An 11516-nucleotide genomic window follows, 5' to 3' on the forward strand; every position below is an offset into this window, starting at 1 on the left:
CCCTTCATTACGTACAGTGTGTACAGTATCACCCTTCATTACGTACAGTGTGTACAGTATCACCCTTCATTACGTACAGTGTGTACAGTATCTCCCTTCATTACGTACAGTGTGTACAGTATCACCCTTCATTACGTACAGTGTGTACAGTATCCCCCTTCATTACGTACAGTGTGTACAGTATCACCCTTCATTACGTACAGTGTGTACAGCTGTCTCTTATACACATCTAGATGTGTATAAGAGACAGCATCAGTGTTGTGTGGCATATATCAGTGTTGCGTGGCATATATCAGTGTTGTGTGGCATATGTCAGTCTTGTGTGGCATATATCAGTGTTGTGTGGCATATATCAGTGTTGTGTGGCCACTGATGTATGACACACAACACATCTTCGCTTTGTTTTACATCTCAGCTAAGCAAAGATAATTTGGAAAAGGCATAAATAAAGATTTTCTTCTGCAAGCATTATAATTAGATGAATAATTCCCATTGAAAATAAAATATTCTGAACAGAGGTGAGGCAGTCAAGATATTGATTTATAAAAGACAAGCTGATAACAAAAAATGCAACGAAAAAATGCACGAATTTACTTGATAGTTCTCTCTCGAAATATTGTTAATTAATAACGATGACCTTATATTTACACTAAAGCAAGCAAACATTTACGTGCAAGCAAACCTCGTATAACTACAAAGCATGACAGGAAATAGATAAAATTAGCAAATTCAAACAACGTGTTTATTATTGTTTATTCAATGCGCATTCAACATGAAACAAATTTATCCATCTAATACAAATTAAATTATTATTTAATTTAAACACGAGGGGTTTATGTGTCAATAGTGATATTTGTTACCTATGGGTTATGTCAGACTATGGGGAGACTGAAATGTATGAACTATAATACTTAGTGTGATTATTGATTAATTCGAGCCTTATCAGTTGACAGAACATTGACGATTATGAAGATTAGTTAGACTAGTAACAGAGATAAATATAATTAAAGATTATGGCGATTAGTTAGACTAGTAACGGAGATAAAGATAATTAACGATTATGACGATTAGTTAGACTTGTAACAGAGATAAAGATAATTAACGATTATGACGATTAGTTAGACTAGTAACAGAGATAATGATAATTAACGATTATGACGATTAGTTAGACTAGTAAAAAAGATAAAGATAATTCGGAGATGGTAACAGCAACAGCGTGCATGCGCTTTAAGAAGTGAAAAAACACAGGCCAGTGAGAGGTACACAGGACAGTATACAGGCCAGTGAGAGGTACACAGGACAGTATACAGGCCGGTGAATTGTACACAGGACAGTATATAGGCCAGTGAGAGGTACACAGGACAGTATACAGGCCAGTGAGAGGTACACAGGACAGTATACAGGCCGGTGAATTGTACACAGGACAGTATACAGGCCAGTGAGGGGTACACAGGACAGTATACAGGACAGTGAGTGGTACACAGGCCAGTGAGGGGTAGAAAGGACAGTATACAGTGAACAGTGAGGAGTACATAGAACAGTACACAGGACGGCACACAGGACAGTATACAGTATACAGTACATACCCAAGTCTGAGCAGACGGGTGAGAGAGGTCGATGGGAGCGTTGAGTCGCCATGACTGTGTACAGTAATTTCGTACAGTGTGTACAGTATCACCCTTCATTACGTACAGTGTGTACAGTATCACCCTTCATTACGTACAGTGTGTACAGTATCACCCTTCATTACGTACAGTGTGTACAGTATCTCCCTTCATTACGTACAGTGTGTACAGTATCTCCCTTCATTACGTACAGTGTGTACAGTATCACCCCTCATTACGTACAGTGTGTGCAGTATACAAGTCATCACAACATTGCACGCACCGAATAATGAATGCCACAAGACGCCACAGTGAAGAAAATAATTCAGCTTATATCAGATATACATGAAACCTCATTCATTATTCATTAATTAAAATCTTATTCCTGAAACATACTCCATTCATTTGAACTGATAATGAACGTAAATGTGAGGCATACATTGATTAATAGTAAGTGTCGCTGGTTAATTGTTTCATAATATACAATTTATTCTCACTAATAGGCTCTCGTAACAGAAGTATTATTATAGTATTACTCCTATATAAATTTGATATAGTAATATTAAATATATTACATCAACATTATAATATATTACCTGATAACTGAACAATGCCACGAGGTTGGAAAAAATAAGGGAAACATCTGACATTTTTATATCGTAACTTTAGAAGACCATGTTATAAACCATGAAAATGTGACGCATTTTTATGTATTATTGTTGCTGCTAATTGATATTTTATCCTTGCACAGATATTTGTAGTACAATTTTTTGTTACAACCTAACCAATAACTAACAATTGGCAAACCTCTCTGGCTTTAAAAGTGGTCAAATTGTTGGCGCTCGTACGGCAGGTGCTAGTGTGATAGAAACTACCCGAATGCTTGCCGTTTCTAGAGGTACTATCTCAAAAGTAATGATTGCTTTTGAAAGAGAAGGAAAAACGTCCTCAGCAAAGCACAGGTCTGGCTGTAAGTCGAAGTTGTCTGAGAGAGACCGTCAGTATCTAAATCGAATTGTGAGAGACAATCGAAAGACCGCGGCTGTTACAATTACTGCAGACCTAAATGACACCTACAACACCCAATTTCCATAAAGCTGTCCGCCGAGAGCTGCACAGATCTGGATTCTATGGAAGAGCTGCAATTACAAAATCTCTGGTATCAAATAAAAAATGCTTCGAAGTGTTTAGAGTTGTGTAAAAACCTCCATAATTGGTCCTTCGAGTAGTGGAAAAACGTGATTTTTTCTGACGAATCATTTTTTACTTTATTTCCAACCTATGGCTGAGTTCAAGTTTGGAGACAGCCAAAAGAGTCATTTAGTCCTGACTGCCTCCTCCCAACCGTAAAACATGGCGGGGGATGTGTGATGATCTGGGGTGCTATTTCTTGGTAATCCAGAGTATTATTAATGATTTCTCTTCATGGAAGAATCAAAAGCCGTGACTATCTAGGAATTTTGCAGGACCAAGTTCGTTCAAGCACTGTTTCCGGAGGGGAAAAATTAACACCATCATTTAAGATGATAATGCCCCGATCCATACAGCTGGAATTGTTAAAAAATGGCACGAGGAACATTCTAATGAAGTTGAGTGTCTCATTTGACCACCACAATCCCCAGACTTGAATATTATTGAGCATTTAGGGTCGATTTTAGAGAAATGTCAGAAGTCCATTCCGGCCGCCATCGTTTTTAGAAGAGCTCGGCAAAGTTTTAACTGAAGAATGGGTCAAAATTCGTTTGGAAACAATTCACAATTCGTATGAATAAATACCTCGTAGAATTGAGTCTGTAATTGCCGCAAAAGGTGGACCTACACCAAACTAAAATATATTTCATGGATTTCTCATGTGTTTCCCTTATTTTGTCTAACTTCTGTATATGCAAAAAAATCTTACAAACAGAGAAATTAGTGAGGATGTGTCCAAATAGCGATGCACTCTTTGCCCATTAGTAGGTTTTCCCTCAAACTGTTTGGGCAGGTAAAAAAGCCTATCATTCGTGCGTACAGAAAGTGTGTAAGAATTTGGATAATGTGACCTCTTCATTATTCCGAGTGTTGACATTACTGTAAGTAACCACATCCAGCCACAGCAGACAGAATACACTCAGATCAATGAACGGGTCATTGTGCAAAAAGAGACCGACTATCTCGCCCACAGCACGACTCAGTTGATGGAAATGAACCTCAAGTTCCCCCACATAAAACCTGCTACAATTAAGAACCTCCCCACACCAAACCCCACACCACAAAACCCATCATCAATTTCTTGTTCACCCTCTTGCCCACTAATAATTCTTAAGTATTTATAAATAGAAATGAATAAGTTAATGACTAAATGTAGGTAAACGTATTTGAATAACTAAATAGATGAATCGATAAATAAATAAATAAGTAATTAAATAAGTGAACAATGAATTCATAAATAAATAGATTCATAACTTAATAAATAATAAATAATGACTAGATAAAATAATAATCAAGAAGATGAATAAATAAATAAATAAATAAATAAATAAATATCCCCCGAGTTGGGGGACGAGATGGGGGAAGCGCCGGACTCACCCGCGTGTCGGTGCGGTTGTTGCCAGCCGTCTGTCCGGTTGCGACGATAACCCGGTTGGGGTGAACCGCAAGGCTGGGCAAACAAAACATACATTTATTAAAGCTACTTTTGGCTGCGATCTTGGACTGAGAACTTGGGATTTTTCGGTGAGACTTATACGTACAACTTGAGTTGCAGGGAAAAAGTTCACCAAGTTTAACAGAAGATTTGGCACTTGACTCGTTACTTTCCACAAATACACGATATAGCTATAAATTTCAAGTCAAGTTCAGGATATTCTCGTCCGTGGTCATGCTGATGCACCACCTTCGTCTTCAAGCCGTCTATTGGCAGGGCGTCCCGCCCTCAGGTCCCGGAGGGAACGTTCAAGGTGACCACGGTGCATCTGCCGTAATTTTTACCAGCTGATGCAAAATGCTTTTGCTTGGAATTTTCAGAGGGTATAGTGTGATATAACAGGATAATCCGGGATCGTACTCAGAAGAACATCCAATCGTCTTTCCAGTGTAGCAAGGTGGCAAGGGTGAACTCAGCTCCTCTCAGAGAATTTGGCAAGACGTTGAACAGCCTCGGTCGTGCTACGGAAAGAGATCTCTCCTGAAGAGTCTGATCTCTGGTCGCAGTGCGGTTGTTAAATGGGGGTATCCTGCTCAGTATCCCCTCCTTTCGTTGAAATATGTCACTATCTTGATCGAAAGTCTCAATTTTAAAGTTGGGAGCCAGTCCGGTTATCGTCTTCCAGGTATACAGTACGATGTATATACCTCTGTCTTCTCCTATCCAGTGAGTTCAGTCCCAAGGCGCTCCAGCCTGCCCCAGGAGTTCAGATCCGCTCCCTCATACCGCTGATGTTAAACGTGAAAGTCCGTTAGACTGTCTCCATTTGCCGAACCGCGTTGATCTTGAGTGGAGCCCAAAGCTGGCAGCAGTACTCAAGATTGGGGAGCATGATCGCCCTGAAGAGTGTAATCATTGGCGCTGCTTCTCTTGTTCGGAATGTCCGCCAGATCCACCACATCCGTTGTCTGCATCGCGCAACTATTTCCTCGATGTGGTCATCAGACGTAGCTTCGTTACTCATCAACACGTACTCCGAGATCTCGAACTAGTTGCTTCTCTTCAATTTCTGTGCCGTCCGATGCCAAGTAGCGATGTGGCATTCCGGCCTCTGTGCCGACTCGGTATCTCATTACGTCGAACTTGGTGCCGGCCGTTTATTTTTTCATATTATTCACTAGGACTCAGTCGTAGATTTTCGACAAGTCATCATGTTATCTCTCGCAGCCTAGGACGTCTGTGGTCCTCATCAGCACTCTCGTATCGTCCGCAAATCCACGATGTGGATGCATGTGACATAAGCTTAACGCAACAGACACAATCTACAAGTACACGCTTCAGCTACACGCACCACTTGATGTCGTCAGTTTGACCGAGGTAGTGGCGCTACAGCTACACGCTACAGCTATATACTGCAGTTGCACAACACTCTACACGCACCACTTGATGTCGTCGGTGTGGCCGAGGTAGTGGCGCTGTTGGTTGTCCGCCACATTGTAGAGCACCGCCACCGCCGCCACGAAGTACACGAGTTCACCCGTGGGCAGCTGCTGCAGGTTGTTGCGGCAGTCGCGCCCTCTGCAGGGGCGGCAACGAGGGGATTTCATGTAAGGACTTGGTCAAGAGGTTGTCGATGAATCATTCAACAATAAATAGTAATAAGTTTATGGCAACATTTTATGAATGTGAGAATGCGATCCTTGTAACGACTAACGTGTGACAGTAATGAAATTTATACGACATACGTGAAGGTATGAAAAAAAAAAGTTTCATGTAATCAAAACCACATAAATAACTTGAAACAATCAAAGTAGATTAAAGTTAAAGTACGCAGTATAAGCTCTCGAAATTATTTAAATTTTTGTCACCTTTTCTAAAACATTGTTCTCATTTTTCATTAGTTTGACATCATACCCTAACTCTGTTAAAATTATTTTGCGATTTTCAATAAAGAAAAACGCTTAACTATGAATGACGACAACAAAAGATAAATGAGATGCTGCAGGGAGCAGCACCGACATGCCTGCATGAAGGCCAGCAGCTCACTGAGGTCGTGCGTCTGACACGACCGCTCGTCGCGCTGCCGACCAAGTGAACGCCCAAGGCCACGCTGATACGATCTTGTCATACCGATAATTTTCTATGACTTCAACAATTTAGAAGTAGCCATGGACCCCTCACCTGTAGCCATAGACCCAGTCTAGGAGGAGGTGTGCAGAGGGCGCGGGGGTGGGGGTCTGTCTCTTATACACATCTAGATGTGTATAAGAGACAGACCCTTAATTCACTGTATAAATCATATAAGCTCCACCTATGGGGTCCGCCGATAGCCACCATAAAAACATAGGTGCTCCACTCTCAATTTTTATTTGGGAATAACAGCCTAGTACCCTAAGGAACAACTGAAAGTCTAGAAACGATTTCAAACCTACCGTCCGTTGAAAAGATTTGATCAAAAGGCCAGTCTTTTAGATCTGTGAACTAGTCAAGAAAATTACAAGAATTGGCAATAGGCTTATCCAGGCCCATTCTTGAATGCAGAAGATACTATACTAAATGAGAAGGGAACAATGATAGACAGGATGATAACAATAATATGCAAATAGGAAATAATCATACGTAAATTGATAACTATATATTTGTAAGTAAGTGGGGAACAATGATAAGTAAATGGGGAACAGTGATAGGCACAAGGGGAGAGGAAACCACTACACTCACCCCTGCTTGGGTAGGGTGGGGGTGCCGGAGTAGGTGAGGCGGGGGGCGGCCAGGTTGTGTAGGGACCCCCCGTTCTGCCGTCTGTGGGGGGGACATATTCATACAAAGGTCTTTGTGTATCATGTTATGATCGACGAGTGAAGTTACAGTTTGCATACACTCAAGTTACAGTCATGTTAACTTTACATTACACTTATGTTAACCTGGCGTAGACTCACATCACATGCATCTATTTTAACCATATATGGTACAGTCGCGTTAGGAATAGGCGAAATTTTGATCAAACATACGTTACATTTGAATTAACCTTAAGTTAGACTTCAATTAACCGTACGTGACACTCTTGATTTGCACTAAAGATGGACTCAGGCTTTAGTTTCTTCTTCAATTACCAGCAAGCTAACCCATGTCAAATCAGGAAAAATTTCCGTACAGTTCGGGACCAGCGAGGGCGCGTTGCACCTGGTCAAAAATTCAGGACGTTTCGCCGGCGCGCCAGGGCAGATCAAGGCCGCGCGGAGTGGACGAGGCACCCGCGTATCATCGCCGCGCCATCGACGAAGCTTCCAGCGTATACGCGCGCCCAAACGCTCCCGGAGCTATGCTTTCCAAACTCGCTAAGTGAGCGTGAGTACTTACGCTCTATTTTCTTGTCAAGAGCTCTACCCTCAGCATCCCTATACTGATTGGTGGATTTTGCTTGAAAGGCCGTCAATGGTTGGCTGATGAACTTACGATCTCAAGGAATTTAAAAGCAAAGAAAACGCCAAGAAAATTCACCATATCGGTACTGAAACGTTTTCACTATCGATATGGTGAATTTTCTTGGCGTTTTCTTTGCTTTTAAATTCCTTGTGAACTTGCGATATAAGCAAACTAATAATATAAGTACTTACGATCTCTAAACGTTTTTGAAAGTATAGGCCCCGAAGCCCAAAGTCGGAAGTCGTTGAGTCTACGTAGCTGCCGATTTCTTGTTTGTGATNTTGTCTGTCCTGTTATTTGTCTGTCCTGTTACTTGTCTGTCCTGTTATTTGTCTGTCCTGTTATTTGTCTGTCCTGTTATTTGTCTGTCCTGTTATTTGTCTGCCCTGTTATTTGTCTGTCCTGTTACTTGTCTGTCCTGTTACTTGTCTGTCCTGTTACTTGTCTGTCCTGTTATTTGTCTGTCCTGTTATTTGTCTGTCCTGGTATTTGTCTGCCCTGTTATTTGTCTGCCCTGTTATTTGTCTGTCCTGTTATTTGTCTGTCCTGTTATTTGTCTTTCCTGTTATTTGTCTGTCCTGTTATTTGTCTGTCCTGTTATTTGTCTGTCCTGTTATTTGTCTGTCCTGTTATTGATCTGTCCTGTTATTTGTCTGTCCCGGTATTTGCCTACCCTGTTTGTCTGGCCTGTTATTTATTCGTGTCGTCATTATCGTCACATTACTGATGCTTGTAAAAACAGCGTAGCGTCTCCCAATTCACGCACTTCCTAACCAACGAAGCAAGCAAACTTCCCGCGACGAAACAAGCATATAATAATTATACAACAAACGCAAATGAAATTGTGCTCAAAGATTATGAGCACAATAATGAAGCAGTAAACTATTTTTTAAATTTATGAATAATCTATTGAATATCGATATATTTCATGTGCCTAGCAACACAGGACATTTTCCGGGCAGCACTCGCCGCGGACCGCACACGTGCGCACCTCTCCCCACCACCGCCGGGACGGCACTGACGGTCTCGGCTGACCTGAACCCCCGCCGTGGCACCCCCGCCCCCGCGGGTCACCCACAAATTACCTCCCCCTCTCCCCCACAGTATCCCCTTATTTGGGCCCCGTGGGGACAACAGCTCATCCTCAGGCCCCGCGACTGCCCCAATAAGGGCCGAGAACCTCGTAAAAAACACGCACGCTTATAACAACACCAGACATTCCCCTAGTGGGAGGAATGCGTGCGGTGTGGGGGGAGGAATGCGTGTGGCGTGGGGGGGGAATGCGTGCGGCGTGGGGGAGGAATGCGTGCGGCGTGGGGGGAGGAATGCGTCTGTCTCTTATACACATCTAGATGTGTATAAGAGACAGCACATATGTAAAACAGAAATCAAAGACTTTTTGTTCGTATAAAGGTTTCGAAAAAATTAAAGAAAACGTGAAATTCTTAGAAAAAAACTGCCTATCTCCTCCTAGGATTTTCAAGCTACAGCATCGAGACGCATGTCNTACAGTGTGTACAGTATCACCCCTCATTACGTACAGTGTGTGCAGTATACAAGTCATCACAACATTGCACGCACCGAATAATGAATGCCACAAGACGCCACAGTGAAGAAAATAATTCAGCTTATATCAGATATACATGAAACCTCATTCATTATTCATTAATTAAAATCTTATTCCTGGAACATACTCCATTCATTTGAACTGATAATAAACGTAAATGTGAGGCAAGCATTGAGTAATACCTAGTGTCCCTGGTTACACTTGTTTCATAATATGAAATTTATTCTTATTATTAGGCTCTAGTAACAAATAATGATAATATAATAATATGACTCTATTATAGATTTGATATACTAATACTAAATATATTACTTCAACATTAAAATATATTACCTGCAACCTGAACAATGCCACGAAAATACAGAGGTTGGACAAAATAAGGGAAACATCTGAAATCTTGCTATCGTAATTTTTGAACGTGTTATAAACAATAAAAACGTGATATATTATATGTGTTGGCGTTTATTTTTGTTGCTAATTGATATTTTATCCTTGCACAGATATTTTTAGTATATTTATGGGTCTATAACCTAACCTATAACCAATAAATGGCAAATCTCTCTGACTTTTAAAGAGGCCAAAATGTTGGTGCCCGTATGACAGGAGCTAGTGTGACAGAAACTTCCCGAATGCTTGACTTTTCTAGAGGAACTCTTAAAAGTAATGACTGCTTTTGAAAGAGAAAGAAAAACGTCCTCAGTAGAACACAGGTCAGGCCGAAAGTCGAAGTTGTCTGAGAGAGACCGTCGGTAACTAAATCGAATTGTGAGAGACAATCGAAAGACCGCGGCTGTTAAAATTACTGCAGACCTCAATGGAGACCTACAGGACCCAGTTTCCATTAAGACTGTCCGCCGAGAGCTGCACAGATCAGGTCCTATACTTTCAAAAAAAGTTAAGAGATCGTAAGTTCATCAGCCAATCATTGACGGACTTTCAAGTAAAATCCACCAATCATAGACAAGAAAACAGAGCGTAAGTACTCACGTTCACTTAGCGAGTTTTGAAAGTATGGCCCCTGGATTCTATGAAAGATCTGCAATTACAAAATCTCTGGTATCAAATAAAAAATGCTTCGAAGTGTTTAGAGTTGTGTAAAAACCTCCATAATTGGTCCCTTGGGTAGTGGAAAAATGTGATTTTTTCTGACGAAACATTTATTTACTTTATTTCCAACCTATGGCTGAGTTCGCGTGTAGAGACATCCAAAAGAGTCGTTCAATCCTGACTGCCTCCTCCCAACCGTAAAACATGGCGGGGGATGTGTGATGATCTGGGGTGCTATTTCTTGGTAATCCAGCGTATCAATGATTTCTCTTTATGAAAGAACAAAAGCCGTGACTATTTAGGAATTTTGGAGGACCAAGTTCGTTCAATGGTTCAAGCACTGTTTCCGGAAGGGAAAAATTAACACCATCTTTCAAGATGATAATGTCCCGATCCCTACAGCTTGATTTGTTAAAGAAGGGCACGAGGAACATTCTAATGAAGTTGAGCATCTCATTTGACCACCACAATCACCAGACCTGAGGCCATACTTTCAAAACTATATCGATATGGTGAATTTTCTTGGCGTTTTCTTTGCTTTTAAATTCCTTGTGAACTTGCGATATAAGCAAACTAATAATATAAGTACTTACGATCTCTAAACGTTTTTGAAAGTATAGGCCCCGAAGCCCAAAGTCGGAAGTCGTTGAGTCTACGTAGCTGCCGATTTCTTGTTTGTGATTGATGGGTTTAGCTTGAATAGCTATCAGTGAATGATGGCAGGAGTTACAAACTCGTAACTACTTTTGATAGCACGGTCCATGGACAGCAAGCACAATAAGTCGTACCGGTACCACTAATGGGAGAGGTAGCCCATCGACTTGCACGATTGTCCGCCTCGCGCTTAATGGCCGGTGAAACATCCTGGATTTTGTACTGGGTATGGGTATATAGAGTCCGTCAGACGGCACGGATCAGTTGGACGGCAGAAGATCAGTTAGACGGCACGGGATCAGTTGGACGGCAGATCAGAAATGATAAATGATGACAATAATTACATCAGTGGACAACCTCACCTGCGTGGGCTGCCGTCCTCATCGCATGACGCTTCAATATTAACACTTCCTATTGCTGACACACTGTGCCTTTTGTGACACGTTGACACACTTATTTTCTTGTGACACGTTGATAAGCTTAGTCGCTTGTGACAGGTTGTTACACCGAGTGGTCCGTCACGGGAAGTGACACGGTCACAGTTTGATCTCGACATAATAACGGCTAAAGTTCACCGAAAAATTGGGTTCGATGT

At 41.5% G+C, this 11516-nt stretch overlaps 1 protein-coding gene across 1 annotated transcript in view; it reads right to left on the reverse strand.

Moving 5' to 3' along the window:
* Positions 1 to 6759, reverse strand: part of LOC108675938 (echinoderm microtubule-associated protein-like 2) — a gene marked incomplete at its 3' end in the record, with an annotated part of 11849 nt that extends 5090 nt beyond the window's left edge. The window contains exons 1-5 of the mRNA XM_047884686.1: positions 6729 to 6759; positions 6412 to 6484; positions 5671 to 5808; positions 4173 to 4245; positions 1587 to 1640 (exon numbers count right to left, since the gene is read on the reverse strand). Coding sequence (XP_047740642.1) covers positions 1587 to 1640; positions 4173 to 4245; positions 5671 to 5808; positions 6412 to 6484; positions 6729 to 6759 — 369 coding nt within the window. The remainder of the gene's footprint in view (positions 1 to 1586; positions 1641 to 4172; positions 4246 to 5670; positions 5809 to 6411; positions 6485 to 6728) is intronic.
* Positions 6760 to 11516: the final 4757 nt, after the last annotated feature.

The sequence above is a fragment of the Hyalella azteca genome, unplaced genomic scaffold (assembly GCF_000764305.2).
Source record: "Hyalella azteca isolate HAZT.00-mixed unplaced genomic scaffold, Hazt_2.0.2 contig1960, whole genome shotgun sequence".
NCBI classification, from domain to species: Eukaryota; Metazoa; Arthropoda; class Malacostraca; order Amphipoda; family Hyalellidae; genus Hyalella; species Hyalella azteca.